The sequence below is a fragment of the Ornithorhynchus anatinus genome, chromosome 1, assembly GCF_004115215.2.
Source record: "Ornithorhynchus anatinus isolate Pmale09 chromosome 1, mOrnAna1.pri.v4, whole genome shotgun sequence".
Lineage (NCBI taxonomy): Eukaryota > Metazoa > Chordata > Mammalia > Monotremata > Ornithorhynchidae > Ornithorhynchus > Ornithorhynchus anatinus.
Window position 1 is genome coordinate 88,286,431 of NC_041728.1, and position 21,807 is coordinate 88,308,237.

At 43.5% G+C, this 21,807-nt stretch overlaps 1 protein-coding gene across 1 annotated transcript in view; it reads left to right on the forward strand.

Annotated features, from left to right (window-relative positions):
* Positions 1-213: 213 nt before the first annotated feature.
* TRIB2 (tribbles pseudokinase 2) overlaps positions 214-21,807 on the forward strand; it is a 34,020-nt gene continuing 12,426 nt past the window's right edge. Inside the window, exons 1-3 of the mRNA XM_001511163.5 lie at positions 214-308; positions 1,954-3,088; positions 7,917-8,209. Of these exons, the coding sequence (XP_001511213.1) occupies positions 2,819-3,088; positions 7,917-8,209 (563 nt within the window). The 5' untranslated portion in view covers positions 214-308; positions 1,954-2,818. The remainder of the gene's footprint in view (positions 309-1,953; positions 3,089-7,916; positions 8,210-21,807) is intronic.

The following is a 21,807-nucleotide window of genomic DNA, read 5'->3' on the forward strand; positions in this document are numbered from 1 at the left end:
CGACGGGCGGACCTCCAGCCGGACTCGCTGCCGCTCGGCAGGGGGCGGGGCCGGCCGGCGGAGCCGATGATCGACGGGCCGTCCGGCCAATGGAGGGGCCGCCTCGGCCGAGGGGGCGGGGCCCCATCCTCCGCCAGCCAATCGGCGGGCGCCGAGCGGGAGCTCCCCGGAGCTGCGGGGGAGGGAGCCGGGCCCGGTGCAGGCAGCGTTTCGCAGAGGGTGGAAATGTGGTGGTGACATTGAGTAGTGAGACATTTAGCCAACACATGCACACACACATACACACGCACACACAGACTCCCGGCCACGTAAGTAACTATTAATACCCTCGCGGGGAGAGGTGAGGTCGGGCTGCTGAGGAATTGCAGCAATTTTCCTTTTTTTAAAAAAATTTCCCCTTCTTCACCTTTGGAAGGATTTTAGCCATTTCCTCCTCCTTTTTTTTTTTTAAGCCTTTTTTTTTTTTGGCCTGCGCGGGTGGCGTTCTGCAAGGAGAGCCCCAGCTCCAAAACCTGCACAGAAAAGGACCGGAGTTTGCAGGGGGTCTCATTTTGTTTTATTTTCTCCCCACTGCACAGAAAGGATCAGAGTGTGCAGGGGGGGGGGTCTCATTTTATTTTCTCCCCACTGCACAGAAAGGATCTGAGTGTGCAGGGGGGTCTCATTTTATTTTATTTTCTCCCCACTAGACAGAAAGGGTCAGAGTTGGCAGGGTGGCTCGTTTTATTTTTCCCCCCACTGCACAGAAAGGATCCGAGTTTGCAGGGGGTCTTATTTTTTCCCCCGCTGGACAGAAGGGATTAGAGAGTTTGCAGGGTGGCTCATTTTATTACTTGTTTTCCGCTGGACAGAAGGGATCAGAGAGTTTGCAGGGTGTCTCATTTTATTTTCTCCCCACTGCACGGAAAGGAGCAGAGTTTGCAGGGGGTCTCATTTTATTTTACTTTCTCCCCACTGCACAGAAAGGATCAGAGTGTGCAGGGGGTCTCATTTTATTTTATTTTCTCCCCACTACACAGAAAGGATCAGAGAGTGCAGGGGGTCTCATTTTATTTTACTTTCTCCCCACTGCACAGAAAGGATCAGAGTGTGCAGGGGGTCGCATTTTATTTTCTCCCCACTGCACAGAAAGGGTCAGAGGGTGCAGGGGGTCTCATTTTATTTTATTTTCTCCCCACTGCACAGAAAGGATCAGAGTTGGCAGGGTCGCATTTTATTTTTTCCCCATTGCACAGAAAGGAGCAGAGTTTGCAGGGTGTCTCATTTTAGCGTTTTTCTTCCGCTGGACAGAAAGGGTCAGAGTTTGAGGGTGTCCTATTTTATTTTTTTTTCCCGCTGGACAGAAAGAGTTAGAGTTTGCAGAGTGTCCTATTTTATTTTTTTCCCGCTGGACAGAAAGAGAGTTTGCAGAGCGTCTTATTTTATTATTTTTTTCCACTGGACAGAGAGTTTGCAGAGCGTCTTATTTTATTATTTTTTTCCACTGGACAGAGAGTTTGCAGGGTCTCTCATTTTATTCTTCTTTTTGCTGCTACACAGAGTCAGAGTTTGCAGGGTGTCTCATTTTATTTTTTCTCCTGCTGGACAGAAAGGGTCAGCGTTTGCAGGGTGTCTCATTTTATTATTATTATTTTGCTGGACAGAAAGGGTCAGAGTTTGCGGGGTCTCATTTTATTATTTTTTTTTTTGCTGGACAGAAAGGGTCAGAGTTGGCAGGGTGTCTGATTATTATCTTTTTTTTTTTTTTTTGCTGGACAGAAAGGGTCAGAGTTGGCAGGGTGTCTTCTTATTTTTGCTGGACAGAAAGGGTCAGAGTTTGCAGGGTGCCTTATTTTTATTTCATTTTCCTTGCATCCCTCCCGTCTGAGCTGGTCCCGTGGAAGACCGACCCTCCCACCCCTTCCCCAACTGATCCTCCCTTGTCCTTGATTGCACTTCTCCTTTCATTGCAAGGCAAAGAAGAGGGAGGGCCCGCCTGCACCAGGATGATCATTTGGTGACCAATTTGGCGACTGTTCCCCGTGGCCGAAAAGGAGGTGTGGGGCCCACGGTCTCGGCCAGCTCTTTCCACTCTTTTGGGGGGGAGGCACCGGCTCCAAGTTCAATGCGCCCTCGTTTTTCCTTGAATTCGGGGCCCGCTCTGGCTATCAGCAAAAAGCTTCCGACGCCATCTACAGTTAAAACCTAGGCAACTTGATCCCCTTTCATTTCCCAAAAGAAGAAGGAGGAGGAAGAGGGGGGAGAGAGGGAATTTGGAGGAGCGTTTGCCAAGCTCCAGTCTTGGGGTGTTGTGCCTTTTTTGCTGTTGTTGCTGTGCTGGAGGTTGCGCCCGGCCTTGAAGTTGCTGCGCCCTCCTGCCGGTCCCTCTTCGATTTCTCCTCCTGATCGATGCCTTCCTGACCCCCCTGGGGGTCGCACCTTGAGCAAATCCAAGGTGGCAGCTGCCCCCACCCCTGAAATCAGCTACTTTTTTTTTGGAAGGGGGGGGTGTGCTTGGTTTTTTTTGGGGGGGGGAGCATCTGCAGCTCCCAAGAGAGCCTGAAACCCGCCGGCTGCTTTGGAAGAGACAAAAGGACCCCAGGACCGGCTCCTCTGCTCCTCAACTGCACACGGGACCCTGATAAAGTCTAAAACGGTTTTTTGGAGGGGAGAGGTCGATACTGCCCTCCATCCCCCACCTTCCCTCCCCCCCCTTTTTTTTTTTTGTTTCATCCCTAAGACAAAGGCAAGTGGACTCTCCGGTGACTGCCCTCCTCCCCTCTTTGGGCTCCTTCTGTCTCTTTTTCAATTTGCTTTTCCATCGAGCCCCTCCACCCTCATGAACATACAGAGGTCCACCCCCATCACCATAGGGCGATATGGGAGGCCGCGGAACAAAACGCAGGATTTCGAGGAGCTGTCGTCCGTCAGGCCGTCGGAGCCCAGCCCGAGTTTCAGCCCCAACCTCGGCTCTCCCAGCCCGCCCGAGACCCCCAACTTGTCGCATTGCGTTTCTTGCATCGGGAAATACTTATTGTTGGAGCCTCTTGAGGGAGACCACGTTTTCCGAGCCGTACATCTGCACAGCGGAGAGGAGCTGGTGTGCAAGGTAAAGCCTCCCTGCCCCTCTTACCTGTCTGCCCTCCCCCCTCCCCCCCTGGTTTTTCTTTAATTGCATGAAAAAGCAAATCAAATCATGCCCCCCGACCCTGTGGGACGAGGTGCGGATGTGCAAGGTAAAAGCCCTCCCCTCTTACCTGTGTGTCCCCCTGGTTTTAATTGCACGAAAAAGAAAATCAGATCGTGCCCCCCGAGCCTGTCGGACGAGGTGCAGCTGTGCAAAGTCAAAGACCTCTCTTTCCCTCTTACCTGTGTGTTCCCCCTGGTTTTCCTTTAATTGCACGGAAAAGAAAATAAAATCATGCCCCCCGACCCTGTCGGACGAGGTGCAGATGTGCAAGGTAAAAGCCTTCCCTTCCCCTCTTAACTGTGTGTCTCCTTAGTTTTTTTTTTTAATTGCACGAAAAAGAAAATAAAATCATGCCCCCCCAGCCTGTCGGACGAGGTGCAGATGTGCAAGGTTAAAGCCCTCCCTTCCCTTCTTACCTGTGTGTCCCCCTGGTTTTGTTTAATTGCACAAAAAAGAAAATAATGCCCCCCCCAGCCTGTCGGACGAGGTGCAGATGTGCAAGGTTAAAGCCCTCCCTTCCCCTCTTGTATGTCCCCCTGGTTTTGTTTAATTGCACAAAAAAGAAAATAAAATAATGCCCCCCAGCCTGTCGGACGAGGTGCAGATGTGCAAGGTAAAAGCCCTCCCTTCCCCTCTTACCTGTGTGTCTTCTTAGTGTTTTTTTAATTGCACGAAAGAGAAAATAAAATAATGCCCCCCAGCCTGTCGGACGAGGTGCAGATGTGCAAGGTAAAAGCCCTCCCTTCCCCTTTTACCTGTGTGTCTTCTAAGTGTTTTTTTTTTTAATTGCACGAAAGAGAAAATAAAATAATGCCCCCCCAGCCTGTCGGACGAGGTGCAGATGTGCAAGGTTAAAGCCCTCCCTTCCCCTCTTACCTTTGTGTCCCCCTGGTTTTTTTTTATTTAATTGCAAGAGAAAGGAAATAAAAATAATGCCCCCCGACCCTGTCGGACGCGGTGCAGATGTGCAAGGTAAAAGTCCTCTCTTTCCCTCTTCCCTGCGTCCCCCCTGGTTTTCCTTTAATTGCACGAAAAAGAAAATAATACCTCCCCCCCGAGCCCGTCGGACGAGGTGCAGATCGTGTACTGTGTCTCAGATATTGGCGAGGAAAGGGGAAGACTTGAGAAGTTTTTCAGACTCAGTTCAGTGGTATTTATTGAGCGCTTACTGTGTGCAGAGCACTGTACTAAGCGCTGGACAAAGGGGGCTGGTTGTAAGGGAGGAGGTGCAGACAAGGGGGGGTCCCCCCCGGGTGTGGAAAACCAGGGTAGGGCCCATGCATCGATTGTCCCTGCAGAACCTTTCTATTTCTCCTAGAATTAGGTGCTGTGCTAAGCGCTTGGCACTGTACACTCACCCCCCAAATGTAGGGAGGGCTCTCCTAGTTTTGAAATCGGTGATGACTTGGGGCTTTCTGCAGCCATTGTTCTTCGCAACGTGGTGCAGGTGTCGGAGCTTTGTTTGAAAGTGCTTTGAAGGGAAAAATAAAGATATCCGGCTAAACTTTGAGGCTCCCCCCCCAACACACACACACACCCACCCTCCTCTGTGGAAACAGTTTGCAAATAGCATCCTCGCCTCTTGCACAATTTTGCAAGAATAAAGCACCAACACCTACGTTTTGAGAAACACTGACAAAACACATAATGCCCCATGCCCTCTGTAGCTCCCTTCCCCTCCCAACACACTTTCCTCATCTCTCCTTTCTCTCTCCACCCCTTTTTCCTTTCCTTGAAAAGGTGAGAGGACATCAGCGTTGGAAATGTACCAAATGATGCGGCTCTGCCACAGGGTGTAACTGCACTTCAGTTTCAGGGCACATATTTTCATTCTGATCCTGAACAATGACCGATCTTTAAAACAAAACAAAACCAAAATAGTCTATACTGCAGAAAATCAAAGATTTTGACGGAATATGCTCAGCATAGAATTCCTCATAGTTGCTCTAGCCCGTTTAATCCCTTGAAGAGTGAATTACCACCCAAGAATTACCCAGATGTCAAGATTGCACTGTCATCCAGTGCAAAAATCCTCCTTTTTTAGGGTAGGATTTGGGGGAAGGGGGATAGTGTTGCTGCCGCACTGTGAGATCAGGAACCTAAAAAGGATAGGTGAACATGAGCACATTGCCAATTCAAGCAGTGGATCAAAATGCTATGATAATCCTGTTTGTTGTTTTGGGGGGAAAGGGGGGGACGGCTTGCTTATAATTCACAAGATGCAGTGAAGTAACTACTATATTGCTTGATTTTTTTTTTTTTTTTTGCTGGTGGTTGCTGTGAAGATTTAATTCAGAGACTACAATCTGTGTTTTGGGGACTTCTGTGCTCTAACCTGAATAAAAAATAAGTTTTTTTTTCAGTTGCATTTATATTATATCTGTTCTATCTCTTGGTAAATTAATCCTCTACAAAGATGAGAATCAGATAGTGGAGCATGTTAACCCAAATTCAGGATATTTAGTATGCTGGAATGAATACCCTCAAGTCCCGCAACATTGCACAATAGGACAGTCATTCCTTGAAATGAATGGATTCTGCAGAACTGCTACTCTACATGAAATACGTACAATTACATGGCAGTGAGTGATTTCACTCCCTTTGCCCAACTTCTTTCCCACATTACAATCTTTAATGGAATGGAATTCTTTTATGGCAAAAAGCCTGGCAGCAGATTCTGCATGAGAGTTTTATTTTCTTTGACTTTTACCTCTAGGTTTTAAACTAGATTATTCAGGCATTTGTCCTTTTTTTCTTTTCCCTCTTCAGGGCATAGTCAGTTTAGTACAAACATATGCACTGCTGTTTGCAGACATGATCTTTGGCCTAAAAATATACTTGATTCACTGGTTTGTAATTGCTCACACTGCATCAATCCTTCACCAATTAAAGTGTTCTTTCAAGTGTGGATAAGTACAGTATCATTGTTCCTATTTGACAGAAGTCATCCTTCTTAAGACAGAGCAAATTTTATTATCCTTCCTTCTTACCAAAGGTAATCTGAACCACTTCTTATGCAAGCGTAGGCACAAGGAGTACACATGGAGGCTCATGCCCAAATTCTGTTAGGCTGAACTCTTCTAATTCTACAGAGGCATACCGTTAACTCACTTCTAGGTTCTGTAGAATTTATGCTTTGAACTCATTTGGTGCCTCTCAATTGTAAGAGTGTCACCTTAAACTAGAAAATGTTGCAAGCCAATCGCGAAGAATCTCTACACAAACTGTAGGTAGTAGCATTTGCCTTGTAAGGTGTTGGTTGGGTTTTCATTTTAAACGAAGCCTATGGATTTGATGTCAGAAAGGCCTATGGTAGGAATCATATAACCCAATTCGACAAGTCCCGAAATGCATCTTTTCAAGAGGACTTTCAATGTCATCTAGAGGAGAAAAGGAGCAACTACCTTTTGAATGTTCAGATCGGAATAATTTAGTGTCTTTTCAGAAGGTACTTTAGCACTCCTAATTTCCCAAGGAGCTGTTACAGAGTCTAACCCCTCAACTGAGCAGTTTAAAAGAAACTTACAACTAAGTTAATTCAATGAAGTCCATATTTGAAAGTAAAAGTGTTTTAATTGCCATCATAAATGCAATTATTTCCTCTAATAAAACTAAAATGAGCTTGGCGGTTGCTCCTTGTGGAAATTATAAGGACCTGTCTGAAATGCCGCTTTATGTCCACCATCTTGGAACAGATCCTGTCTGTGGAAGGGTGTGGCTGCATTTCTGCAGTGGTCATCGTTTTGTTTTCATCTATAAACTTCCTGTCAAATTAATGGTGAGGTTCAATTTAAAGTTTTCCAGACGTCCAGTATCCCACCATTAGGAGGCTTATCCCAGGATGTAGGACCTCCTTAGGGCTTGAAAATGGAACCTTTGGCTTTGTGCCTCCAAACGAACCATAAGATTTAAACACCACCCCACACTCCTTTGCATATTACTTACAGTTAAGGCATAAAATTAGTGCTCTGAAAATTTGTGGCTTACCTTTGTGTCTATGGCTTGAATTCTGAGTGCTAGAGTTGACTCACCTCTGCCACATTCCATTTCGTATTCCACAGGACCCCCAGTCTTGTAGGTCACTATTATTAAGTCACTAGTAGGTAATGCCATGAAAAGTGTCCTTGGGGGTGGTTCACCCGAAAGCATTGGTTCATTCATTCTTAAATTCTGCATTACAGTAGCAAGTGATTTGTATATTTACAAGAGACTTAACACATCATGGTTCATTCACAATTTCCTTACCAAAGCCAAAGAAATTGTGCCCTTGCTGTTTGCATAGAGAAAGAGGAAAGAAAACTGGATTTTGAGACGTCAACCAGCTGGCCAATGAAATTGCTTTAATGTGCTCTGTACATTTTAACTCACATAAATAACGTATATTTATGGATCTTTCCTAGCCTTGGTGATTTCCAAACTGAACAGGCACAGGTTCACTGTAGCATTCAATCCTCTATGTGCCGTAAAATTGAATACCACTTGAGTGAGCTGTGTCCCTGGCTAACATTTCTTGAAGCTTCTCAGTTAATCGAATGTCCTCCTCTGTAGATGGAATGACCTTTCCCGAGCCTCTTTTAGGCCTTACTTCAAAGATCACACGATTGTCTCTTGGGTTATAAAATACTGGAGCTTAGCCACTGATTTTTTAATTCATCTGAAACCGCTGTATCACAGCCTCAGTCAAGTATTGTGAATGAATTTACTCGCAGACCCCTAACCCTTGGTTTTGCTCTGGATATTTCTCCAGGTCTTTGATGTCGGCTGCTATCAGGAGTCATTGGCACCTTGCTTTTGTCTACCGGCACACAACAATATTAACCAAATTACTGAAATCATTCTTGGGGAGACAAAAGCCTACGTTTTCTTCGAAAGGAGCTATGGGGACATGCATTCATTTGTACGTACCTGCAAAAAGCTTAAAGAAGAGGAGGCAGCCAAACTCTTCTACCAAATAGCTTCGGCTGTTGCACATTGTCACGACGGCGGACTCGTTCTGCGGGATCTCAAGCTGCGGAAGTTCATCTTCAAGGATGAAGAGAGGTAGGGCTTTTCATCCAATTCCTACTCGAGGTGATATCTGGGGTGTCCCACGGTGACGCTATGAATGAAGGGTGGAAATTTCTGTTTTTACAGCCTCGTTGGGGTGTGTGGGATGGAGCCATGGATTAAGGGGGAGAGTGGGACAGTCATATAACGTGCTGCGATACTTAAGTAGCATCAGAGAAGGTAATAATTGAACTCTATCAGAATTTAATTAAATGTCTGAAGGTAGTAGAGAGCCAAAATAATTTGCAAGACACTTAGGCTTGGGCAACGCATTGTAGTTGTCACTGCAAGTATGTAAGTGGTGCTATTTTAGGAATGAGGGGGAGGCATTTTTAAAGTTCTAGATCTTTATCTAAATGCTAAAATCCTCAAATGCTTCTTTTGGTCTTGGTAAATGAATGCAGGCCCCAAATTTAGTGATTGTTCCTCTTCCAACTCAATCTGAATTAAAGCCTTTTCCAATCAGCCGTTTGCTTTGAGGATACTCTCCTGATTCATTTTTAGTGCTGGCAGTCAAGCATGCAAAGATTCCAGACTTGGATTTTTCTCATGGATTGAGGTCTTTGAGCCTGGAGGGGACATGACTAGGCCATGAGAGACTTGGTTCTATCTGCTGGCTCCACTCTTTGATTTATTTAGGAATTAAGATGAGTGTTTTCTAAAACCTTAGCTGTGCAAACTCCCCTCCCTCCCCACTTCCACTCCCTCCCTCACCCCCCACCCCCAGTCTCACTGCTGCAATTTCCTCAGCCTCTAAACCTGAAATGTGGTGGAAAGTCAATGCCAAGGAAAGGGTTTGGGACTGTAGTTGAAAAGGACATTATCAATTCTTGCTAAGTTACATGTCTAGTACAGTTCTTATACACTGGTTTGGGAGAATGTCTTTTTCAAGTGCAGAGCAATTCCTCCCAAATTCCCTGTTCTGTAAGATAAGGAGTGAGGAGGGAGAGTAGAGGTATGAGCTGACCATTAGTCCTGGTGACTGCCACCAAGAGAAATCTTGCGTTGAGATATTGCATAAGTTTATTCTAATTAATAGCAGAAGAAAAGGGGACCTCTAAATGTTGGACCCCAAATTTCTGGGCCACCTCTCTGGCTGGTCTTTTGCCAACCTGGTGGCTTCCTCTTTTTTTTCTGTTTACTTTGAGTAGGCACCTTCCATCCCAAATTATTCTGAGCCTTCTGCTCTCTTCTTTTGTGCGCATGCGTGCGCACATATGTACACCCACTGGAAGAGCTCATCATTTCCCAAAGTTTGTTACATTGCAGCTCTGATATCTCACTCTCTATATCCAGTCCTATATGTTTTTTTTCTGTTTGAACTTGATGTGTGTGTGGCTCCTAGAACCTAGTAGGTCTACTAATGAGCTCATTCCACCATCCAGAACCTCAACTATAGCCCCCCCCATTCCTGACTTCTCTACTTCTGTAAACACCATTACCCAATCCACCAGGCATATAGCCTTGGAGCCAAGTTAGACTCCTTTGACCTCAGCAGGTGCATCAGTAAAATTTCTCAGCTTTGCCCCTTCCTTCCCATCTTTTAGCCCTGGCCCTACTCAAAGCCCTAGCCGTTTCACACTCCAATAACTCATCAGCCCCCTTTTTGGACTCTGCTTCTTGCCCTCAGTTCATCCCACACACTGCCCTTTATCTTTTTTTTTTCCAGAATCATAAAGGGCCACCCAGTGGGTATTAGTATTAAAACACATCTGACCATCAGATGCTCCCAGAGGTGTTCCTTTGCTCATTTCCAATTAGAATTCGTGCATGCTATGTCTGACCAAACCAAACTTTTGACTCTCCAGGCATCCAACATGCTCAACATGCCTACTTCCATACAGCGTGGGCAGTATTCTCTCAATCTAAAATAAACCATCTTTCTCCTCCTCCTCTTCCTCTTCATCAAACCCTATCTCTTTCCTTCATCATCAGGGATCAAGCACCTGAGCACCAAGAGCACTGCATTTAGTGGCCATGTCCATATGGGGCAAGCCCTGGAATTACCAGGTTCTTAAATAAACAATCTTAAAATGAAAGGGTGGAGCCACTATTGAGCATCCCATTCAATCAGTCGATCAGTCGTATTCATTGACTTTAAAATAATTAAATAATTACTAATATTTATTTATGTAAATGCTGTGGGATTAGGGGTGGGGCGAATATCAAATATCCAAAGGTCACGGATTGAGGTATGTAGATGACGAAAGAGGGGAAAAAGGCCATGGGAAAAGAGGGCTTAATTGGGGAAGGCCTCTTGGAGGAGATGTGTCCTCACTCACTTGACGTGGCAGTTCTTGGTGGCACTTGGTTTGTGGCTGCGTGGTCCAGCTTACCTTATCGTGGGCAGAGAATGTGTTATATTGTGCTGTACTCTCCTGAGCTCCTAGTATAATGCCCTGCACATGGTAAGTGCTCAATAAATACAACTGTTGGATTGATTGATTTTTTTTTTCCTGGTCTTTGCAGTTGCGAACGGGCAGTGACTGCAACCTTCATCTGTGACGCACCAGTGAGAAAGGACAAGGGGACTTGGTTAGGAAAACCAAGTATTTTGTGTGTCTTGAGACCTTCTCAAAGGACTGGGGTTAGGCAACAAAAAAATGGGACTCTCAGTAGAAGTGGAATGTCCAGTAACCCTAGACAGAGTTCAGCACAGATTGGAGGGATCTGTGGCTTTGTGGTGCCAGATAATAGTATAATAACTGTGGTATTTTATTAAGCACTTACTATAGCTCAAGTACTGTAGTGGGTCAAATTGAAGATGATCAGGTCAGACAGAGCTCATTTAGGGCTCACAATTTTACGGGGAGGGAGAACAGGCATCTTCTCCCCATTTTACAGATTAGGAAACTTAAGCAAAGAGAAGTGCTCACCTAGGCAGGCAAGTGACGGAGCTGGGATTAGAACTCAGGTGTTCTGACTCCTAGGTCCAAAGTTTTTCCACCAGACCATGCTGCTCCCAAGTGGATGTGACTCTAACCTGCCATATTTGGAATATTAGGCTAGAGATTTTCAGTCCGAGTTGAGACCAGGAGGGATGAAAAACTTTAACCTGGCATAGCCCAAATACTTCAACAGTGAGATTGGGTTCCTCCTAATTCATGGGAATTCTGATGGTGACATTTCCTTCCTGAGTGATGATGGCCTTGTGCTTTTTCCTTTCCCCCTACCCTGCCATGGCCTGCCTCTGACTTGTAGGCTGCCGTAAAGCCATGGTGGCAGATGTGGAAGGAGGATTAGATTAGCGGCTGGAAAACCTGAAATGTTCCTTGTCATCGTCATCATCATCATCGGTATTTGGGTCCCTTCTTTGTGCAGAACATTGTACTAAGAGCTTGGGAGAATATACCAGAAGCCAAAGACATGATGGTCCCTGCCCTTATTATAAGTTTTATGACCGGATAGAAGGGACAGACAAATATCAATTCTTTATGAATAGTGGGAGGAGCAGGAAGAGGAAGGTTAAAACAGATAATAGGGCAGATATGTCAGGATGAGATAGCTGAATAAATAATGGCATATCCATAAAATTTGAGTATGGGTATAATACTCAAGTGCAGAAGGTAGTTGTTGGGTTGACACTACTTGGAGTGCTAGTAATTAATCCAAGAAAGCTCTTCCGAGGTAGATTTTTAGAATTTAGTAAACGTGATGGTGAAGCTTCTTAGGCAGGTTAGATGGTGAGGTTAATACCTCACCAGGGAAGCAGCGTGGTTCAGTGGAAAGAGCCTGGGCTTGGGAGTCAGAGGTCATGGGTTTGAATCCCGGCTCTGCCACTTGTCAGCTGTGTGACTGTGGGCAAGTCACTTCACTTCTCTGTGCCTCAGTTACCTCATCTGTAAAATGGGGATTAACTGTGAGCCTCACGTGGGACAACCTGATTATCCTGTATCTCCCCCAGCGCTTAGAACAGTGCTCTGCACATAGTAAGCGCTTAACAAATACCAACATTATTATTATCAGATAGTTCCAAAAAGTCTGATCTTGTTTGTTCAACAGAATCCTTGCTAACATTAAATCAGTGCTTAATTTCTGTTTTACCTCACACAGATTGAGACCCAAATCAGATTTTATTTTTAAAAAATAAAGTAAACTCACTTGTCCCATGAAGACACATCTAACATAACATACTTCAGTAAAGAAGAAGTGTAGGCTAATGAAAGAGCACAGTCAAGGGAATCAGAGAGCTCTTAAATCCCAGCTCTGCCAGTTGCTTGCTATGTGACCTTGGGCAAATCACTTAACTTCTCTGGGCCTCAGTTCTTCTACTGTACAAGGGGATTAAATCTTACTCCCTCCTACTTAGACTCTGAGCCACATGTAGGATAAGGACTGTATCCAAGTTGATAAACTTGTAATCTGCCCCAGCTCTTAAATGCTTGACACATTGGAAACACTTAACAAATACCATAAAAATAAAAAGCTGTTGCCAGTCTAGCTTACTTTCATCATTTTTTTTCCTTATTTTCATTTCTAACATATGGAATGAGTTCCCAGAGTTTCTACTGTGCACTCTAAAGTATTTTTCCTGCATCAAGTGTCAAATATAGGTGAAATCTTAACATAGTGAGGAAGGGGCCACTTTAAAAATGCGGGAACAAAGGGATTGTCAGTTTGATCAAGCTGGGGAGGGAGGCTAGGTAGGAGTGAGAGCTGTTTGATGGTACCCTCACTAGTGAGAGAGGAAATGTAGCTTTAGTTCTCATCTCACAATTGCTGTTCCCTACAATGCGACAGTCACAGCCTGAACTATTTGTTTGCCTTGACCTTCCTAGCCCCTTCCCCACCCCATTCCCCGAAGTTTCTCTGATTCTTCTGTTGCAATCCAACCGTTTCCCTTGGATGGCCTTCTCTGACCCCAAGCCTGAAAGACCAGATGAGAGGTCAAGCTGGCTCAGAGGATGGTTAGTGAGTGAGAGGGAGGGAGGGTAGGTAGAGGGGAGAGAGATAGAGAAAGAGAGACAGAGACAGTAATCCCAATTTGTTTTTTGCAGAGTGTAACAGGGCAGGATGAGTAAAACAGGTGTCTCAAGCACAGTTAAGGGGAAAACAGGATAATGCTGAAGGTTGACACCTTTTCCTGCATAAATGACCATTACGATAACTGTTGGCCTTGGTACTATGGTATATATATGAAATTATGAAATATTGGATGATCATCTTTTCAGATCACCATTACACTAATATGCTAGGTCTTTAAACATAATATATATTTTACTGATACTTTCTCTAGTGAGAATTCAAGTATGTCAGCAGTCCATTCAAAAGAGTTAGTGTGCGAAGTTAGTCCTTAAGAAATAGGAGAGTTTACTAACACAGAGATTCATTCAATAGTATTTATTGAGTGCTTACTATGTGCAGAGCACTGTACTAATCGCTTGGAATGTACAATTCAGCAACAGATAGCAACAATCCCTGCCCAATGACGGGCTTAGATTCTGCAAGCTCAGTTGGATTCCTTGCCTTCTAAGCTACTTCTCTAATTAGGAGCATTTTTCAGGATGGTGTTTCGTTAGGTAGCCAGGTCTTACCTTTTTTTTTTTTGGTGCCCAAATAATGGAAATTGGGGTTCTTTTGTTACTCGGCCTTGCAGCCAGGCTCTTCCTCCTGGCTTTTCCCTTCCTCCACACCATCCTCTAAGAAGAGAAGCTGTGTGGCCTAATGGGTAGAGCAGAGGCCTACAGGCCTGGGAGTAAGAAGGACCTGGGTTCTAATCCTGACTCCACCACTTGTCTGCTTTGTGAAATTGGGGAAGTTACTTCACTGCTCTGTGCCTCAGTTACCTCTTCTGTAAAATGGGGATTAAGACTGTGAACCCCACATAGGACAGGGACTGTGTTCAACCTGATTTGCTAGTATGTACCCCAATGCTTAGTACAGTGCCTGGCACACTGTAAGTGCTTAATAAACACCACAATAATAATCATTAGCTAGTAGAGTCCAAGTTGGTGTAAAGGCAGTGCAAGAGTTACCCAGGTTACAGTCTTCTCACAATATGTACAACCCAGAGATTAAGCCAGTATTGTTCGTTCCTCCTCGATCTTCCAGTCCTGCACTACATTTAAGATCCTTGATTGCATGGATCGTCTCTACCAACTCCATTGTAGTCTCCTCTCCCAAGCATTTACTACAGTGCTCTGCACAGGAAATGCTATTGATTGATAAACTGAGGTAAATAAATTCCTCCCTGCTGTCTCCCTCCAGTTGACATTAAGCAATTAAAAATGAGTGGATCCCAGAGGAAGTTCTGTCCACAGTTTGTTTCAGAATTTCAAGGTGTTGAAGAGGCCCCTGAGCAGATAATTAAATAAGTTGTCAAATAAGTTGTCCAACTGAGGCAACTTAATTTAGAAATGGATGATAAAGATGTTGATGAGTTAATTTGCATCTGATTCAAAAGCAGTGCTGTCCAGTGAGGAGTGCCTCAAACTTCAATCACAATAACTCAATGGATAATTGAACAATTCTGAAATAGAGAAGACCCTGTGATCTCTCCACCCTTAGCTAAAGTTTGGAGATTATGAAATTTTGCATTAAGTTTCAAGAAAGGTGAAGTCATTAAAATGACTAAAATCCTGGTGGAGAGAGTTCAAAGATGTGCGGAGATGTTCAGAAGGGGACACTTATGAAGAAAAGAATACTATATCATTCAAGAACTTGGACAACTTCTTCATTAAATGTGAAAAATTAGTCATCCCTCCGTCATCAGAATAAGCATCTATTTCTGCAGCCTTCTGCAAAAGCTCATAAGAATATTACATCTCTAGACTGTAAGCATGTTGTGGACAGGGGAAGTATCTACCAAATTATATTATGTTCTCCCAAGCACTTAATACAGTGCTGGGCACACAGTGAGCACCCAATAAATATAATTGATTGATTGATTGACCACATTTGGTTAAGATGTTGATGTGCCTGAATTACTTTAACAAGATTAAGCAATAATTTGGCGGTATTTAACATTCCAGCCTACAACACGTGAAGGAATTTCATTATTTTTCCAGAGGTTCTGGAATGGATTCTAATTATGTCAGGGAAAATGTACCTTATGATACATCCATTAATATAATAATGTAACCACATTTTCAAGAAATATAGCCCCATTATGGTGTGTGTTTATATTCAGGAACTCTAGGTTTCTGGAATGTTCTGCTCAGAATGTTTCTGTATCCGCTCTTCCTGCCTCCTGGTATTTATCCTCTAAATATTCTTCATTTTCCATAGCTACACTGTCCTTCACAATCCTTTATTCTGGATTCTGGCATATCGGCATCCAGAATTGAAGGGCGAACAGTCTCAGGGAGCAGTGGCATGGGAGGCTCCCGCCCCTCCAAATATGCCAGACCACCTCTCTTTTCACCTTCCAACCTTTTTTAAGGTCACATCTTCTCCAAGAGGCCTTCTCCAATTAAGCCCTTTTCTCCCTAGTTCTCTCTCCTTCTGTGTCGTCTGTGCACTTTGATCTGTGATCTTTGGACATTTGAAATTTCCCCACCCCATAGCACTTATTTATATATCCTTAAATTATATATTACGTATTTATTCACTTTAGTGTCTGTCTCCCTTCTAAACTGTAAGCTCATTATGGGCAGGGAGCGTGGTTTGCTGATTCTGTTATATTGTACTCTCCCAAGCTTCTTAGTGCAGTAAGTTCTCAGTAAATATGATTGATTGAGGTCAGGAAGAGTTGCTGGGCTCCCCTCAGCCTCCTTTCCTGATGGATCTCCTGTCTTTTCATTTCTAAGCTTCCCCTATGCCAGCTTTCTCAAGTCACCTTTCCCATCACCTTCTCCATGGTAGCTGCAGTTCCCTTCCCCAAGCCCTTTTCAACCACTTTTCAGTCATTTGACGAGGACCTTTGGCTAATAAATCTCTATAGCAATTTCAAAAGACCACCCTCTGATGTACAGGTATCAAGATCCCAGTACTTTAAGATATTGACCCTGTTTCTGATTTTTGAGGGGGAGAGAGTGAAGCAATAGTGACAAGATAAACACGTGCCAGGAAAATGGTGAATAGAAAGTGGTTCTCTATCTCTAGGTTCTTTGTATTTTTTGTATGAATTGAGTTCTCTATACTGTTTCTCCTTAATAATTTTCCCCTAAAATACAGTAGACTTTGTATCCCTATTAGAACACGAACCTGACTATAATTGTAAAAACCAGCAAACTGCTCTTAGGCACAAGAGAGTCTGACCTCACTGATTGGGTCAGGCACTTCTGTCTAGCGTGACAGGCCTGACAACTGAATAGAGTTGAGCTGTTTCTACCATTCAGTAGTATTTATTGAGTGCTTACTATGTGCAGAGCACTGTACTAACACTTTGAATGTACAATTCGGCATATGGTACTCTCCGAAGCGCTTAGTACAGTGGTCTGCACACAGCATTCATTGAATGCAGTTGATTGATTATGGAACAGCGAGCATGTGTTTTCTTTCTGGTGTCCTCTCCCACAGGCTTCATTCGGGGCTTTGCAATATACCATTCATTGGTTTTTATTTTTGAGTGCTTACTATGTGCAGAGCATTAAGCACTTGGGAGAGTACAGTCAGTAGAGTTAGCAAACACGTGCCCTCCACACTACGAGAGTTTACAATCTAGAGGGGGAGACAGACATTTTAGTCACTCAGTTACTACCCCTGATGATCAGATAAAGAGGAGAGGTATTACAGTGTGTGCTCTAGGATGTGTGGGTGAAGTGAGGAAGAGTGAAGAGGCAGAGATTGTCTCATTTTGCTGCATTTTTCACTGCTCCCCAAGCTCTCCTGCTATCCAAAGAGTCTCAAATAATGTGTTACTTAGATTATGAATTACTTGAGGACAGAGTCTGTGCCTGCTACTTCTGTTTTGTGGTTTTAAGAGCTTAGTACAGAGGACTGTAAACCATAGGCTTAATAAATACTGAGAGTGATGATTCAGTTGCCAATATCCCCTTCCCTCTGCCCCCTCTGTTACTCCTGTGCTTGCCTAAAAAAATATCACATAAGGCTTTTCAAGCCATCCACCCCATGAGGTACTGAAGAGTCACCACTTTAAATGGAAGCTACCTCTGAGCAACAGTATCTCCTAATCCCCTTGAATGTTGGTAGAGCCAGTCCTATTGCAATTAAAAGTGAAGTCCAATCAAGCTAATTAGTGTTGTTGAGGAAATTCATTTATTTCCCAAACTTGCTTTAAAATCTTGTTGGTATACCAGATGTCTCTTGCATTTATAGTTTTTCTAGTAAATATGAGAAATTGGGTGCAGATGGGAGTTAGCAGGATAAATTTAGCTAACCACTAAGTTATGTGACAAAAATCACCAACATAAAAGGTACCTCCATCATCTCAGTGCCACTCTATTGTTCAGAGGGCCTGTATTATTTTTGCATTTTAGGAATCACTTCACTAGTCAGAGCCCAAGGATCTGTGCTTTAGGGTGACCTGATTCAATTCTTCCACCTCCTGGTGAAAAGACCCAGTCTGTGAAACAGTGTTTGGAAAACTGTTGTTGGCAGAATATTTAGTGGTTACCATTAGTCCCCATTTTAATTAGTGCTTTCTCTCAGCTCTTGTCAAAGGTTATTGCAGTCAGCTGATTTACTTATGGTGTTAGTGACCCTTTAACCTTGCTTAGAATGCAAAATGAATAAACAAGTTTTTGGAAAGAGTAAGAGAACTAACTAAAGAGTTTTACATGAGAAAAGAGGCAACATAATCAGGTCTGCATTAAAATAGAAGCTAACACATGCACATGCAGAGCCAAGTTTCCTTTATGCAGTCCCAAGTATTTTCTCCACTGTTGAAGTTTGAACTAGATGAAAAGGTATATTAGTTTGGAAAATATAGAGTGGATTTGAATTAACTTACTTGAGGAAGATTATTCAATCACTGTTTTCTAAAATAATTCCATTTTTATTGTATGATATAACCAAAGAGGAGAAACAGTGAGGCCTAGTAAAAAAGCACAGGTTTGGGAGTCGGGATCTGAGTTCTAATTCCTGCTCTGCCACTTGTCTGCAGTGTGAGCTTGGACAAGCCAGTTAATTTCTTTGAGCCTTGGTTCCCTCATCTGTAAAATGGGGATGAAGACTGTGAGCCCCTTGTGGGACAGGGACTGTGTCCAACCTGATTACTTAGAACAGTGCTTGACACATAGTAAGCACTCATCAAGTTCTGTTATCATTATTATTATTATTATTATTATCAAATATTTGTAACTGAAAGCTCAGCAGTAGATGAAGTGTTTTTTTTATAAGTTCCATTTGCAACCAAAATTAATTGAATCTGGTAATTGTGCACTCATTGGAAATTTTTCTCCAAATTTATTTTTCTTTTGTTTTCTTCTGCTTATAGTCAGATCATCTGTTGCATGGGGGTTTCGTTATTGATTAACCAAATGAAAAAAAGCCTTGAGTTCTATTATGCATGCCTTGATGGATGCTATATACCTCTATCAGTAGTACTTTTGAAAGCCGAAGTACCGTAGTAAGAACCAAGAACCAACAAGATTTTTTGTGTCAGACTGAATATGAGGGGTTGAAAGAGGAGAAGAAAAGGATTAAACCAAGGTCTCAAGCAAGGATAAAACCAAGGCCTGAGAGTTGGGGAAGGTCATACAGCTGTCAATATTGATGAGAAAGCTAGATGGAGGGCAGGATATTGGAGGGAAGATGAGGAGTTCAGTTTTGGGCATGGTAATCTTGAGATGCAAGTGGGTCATCCATGGAGAGGTGTCCTGCGATCAGGAGGAGATGTAAGTTTGCCAAGAAGGAGAGAGGACAGGGTAATGAGGAAGAAGGGAGAGTTATCTATACAGAGGTAGAAGTTGAAGCTTTCAGACTGGATGAGCTCTCTAAGGGAGGGGGTATCAATAGGAAAAAAGAAGGGGACTGAGCCCTGAGGGACACCTACAGTTAGAAAGTGGGAGGCAGAGACAGCAAAGATAACTGAGAAGGATCAGCTGGAGAAGTAGGGGAAGTACCAGGAAAGAACTGTGTTAGAAAAAAGCTTTCTTCCAATATTACTATCTTTGTCGGAAGCACATTCTGAAACCTGCTTTGAACGAGATCTGATTGTATTTCTCTCCAGACTCCTAAATCCACTCTGTCCATATCAGTCTACTATCATGTAGCTTCTTGAAACTTAGTCCTGATAAGGGCTTGACCCTATATACCCCTGCTTCTAGGGTTTTCAAGGTTGCCCAGAATCTTGAGTAACAAAGTTGGTAACATGTCTACCACCTCTGTTGCATTGTACTCTCCTTCAAGTGCTTGGAACAGTATTCTGCACACAGCAAGTGCTTAATAAATAGCATTAATTGATTAATCACAATGGCTTCTGGAAAATGTATAAGATTGGTTCCCTAATTTTTTTTTTAATAGTATGTGTTAAGGACTTATTACTTTCCAAGCACTGAACTAAGTAACTAAGTGCTGGTTAGATAATAGATAATCACAGTCCGGGTCTTACATTGGGCTCCCAATCTTAAGTCCCACTTTACAGATGTGGTAACTGAGGCGCACAGAAGTTCATTCAGTAGTATTTATTGAGCGCTTACTATGTGCAGAGCACTCTACTAAGTGCTTAAAGTGGCTGGCCCAAGGTTTACTATCATTTACTCAAATTATAATTGAGTAAATGGCCTAATATGATCTCTTCACAAAATATTTCTACAGTATGTTGTTTTGATCCCTATTCTCTATCTACTCTTTAAAATCCCTGTACATGGTTTTAACTGAAATGAAAATAAAAATCAGAAAAAAGTTGATATTATAAATTTTAGCTTGACTGTTAAAAAGCTTTATTAATTAAATTAATAAAATTGGCAACTCTGCTATCATTTATAATAATGATAATGATGGTATTTAAGTGCTTACTATGGGTAAGCCTTGGGGTATGTACAAGATAATCAAGTTGGACACGTCCTGGTTCTATACTGGGGTCACAGTCAAGTGGGAGGGAGAACAGGTATTGAATCCTCATTTTACAGATGAGGAAACTGAGGCACAGAGAAGTTAAGTGACTTTTCCAAGATCACACTGAAGGCAAGTAGCTGATGTGGAGAGGAGCAGCGTGGCCTATGAATCGGAAGGATCTGGGTTCTAATCCCATCTTTGCCACTTGTCTGCTGCATAAACTTGGGGAAGTCACTTCACTTCTCTCTGCCTCAGTTGCTGCATCAGTAAAATGAGGATTAAGACTGAGCCGTGTGTGAGACAAGGCACTGTGTCCAACCTGATCAACTTTTATATGCCCCAGTACTTAGAACAGTGCCTGGCACATAGTAAGTGCTTAACAACTGTCATTTTAAAAAAAGGGCAAAACTGAGATTAAAACCCAGGTCCCCTGACTCCATGGCCCATACTCTCTCTGCTAGGCCACAGTGCTTCTGAAGAAACCTAAACTTTCCCAACTGTCAGTGAACTAAGATCCTGCCTGCTACTTGGGCTCAAAATCCTGATATATCCCTGAAGCACTAACATTGCATGTGTTATATAATGAGGTCCCAAAATGGAAGCCTGGTCCTCACTCAGACCTTATACTAGCTCCCATTCCTGACTTCCTCAAGGTGCTGTGGAAAACCCAAGAGAAGTCTGATGGCTTTCTTCTTTGCAAACACATTTGAGCAGGAGCCAAGCCCTGGGGTTGGGGCCACGAGCTTCCAGTGCCGGTGGAGAGGAGGCTCTGTCCCACTCCAGCCAGACGCCATCAGAAATGCTGTTGCCGCTGCTTCTTGGCCTCAGTGACATCCAGGATTGGGCTGGCGTTTGGAATGGTACTGGCGGATCTCTTCGATCTCCTGCTCCATTCATGGCATTGAGGGCTTCTTCTGGAGCTCTTCCACGCTCCAACTTTTTTGAGAAATGCACAATCCCCATGGTATTTTCCAATATGTGTCCTCTGCTAGCTGGTTTGCTTTATTATTCTGTACTGGAATCTCTCTATATCTCTGTAGAATGCTGGGTTTCAACATTAGAAGTGAACCACAATCAGTTGAGGAAAGATACTTTTGTCTACGGAATGTGAGTTTCTTCTTCCCTTGGAATGAAGAGTGCTGGGTATAGAGTGGCAGATCTCCCCTTTCTTATTTTGGACTTTGTTAATGTGCATTTAAATGGTAGCAAGGCACCAACTGAATCCTGAATGACTGCATAACTGTAGTAATTGCTTAGTGTTTTGCATTTAAAGTTTGTTCAATGCTTTATTTCATACCTAGAGTTCTGGAATGTTGGTAATTGCGTTCATTTACTCCATCAGGCTGACATAAGATGCCTGAATTTTAAACCAAGTTTAGTGTGGTACATATGTCATTTTGCATATTTATTGCCCAAATTAATTTGTATTGCTGCACAATAAAGAAGCAGCGTGGCTCAGTGGAAGGAGCACGGGCTTGGGAGTCAGAGGTCATGAGTTCGAATCCCGGATCTGCCACTTGTCAGCTGTGTAACTGTGGGCAAGTCACTTAACTTCTCTGTGCTTCAGTTACCTCATCTGTCAAATGGGGATTAATTGTGAGCCTCACATGGGACAACCTGATTACCCCGTATCTACCCCAGCCCTTAGAACAGTGCTCGGCACATAGCGCTTAACAAATGCCAACAAATGC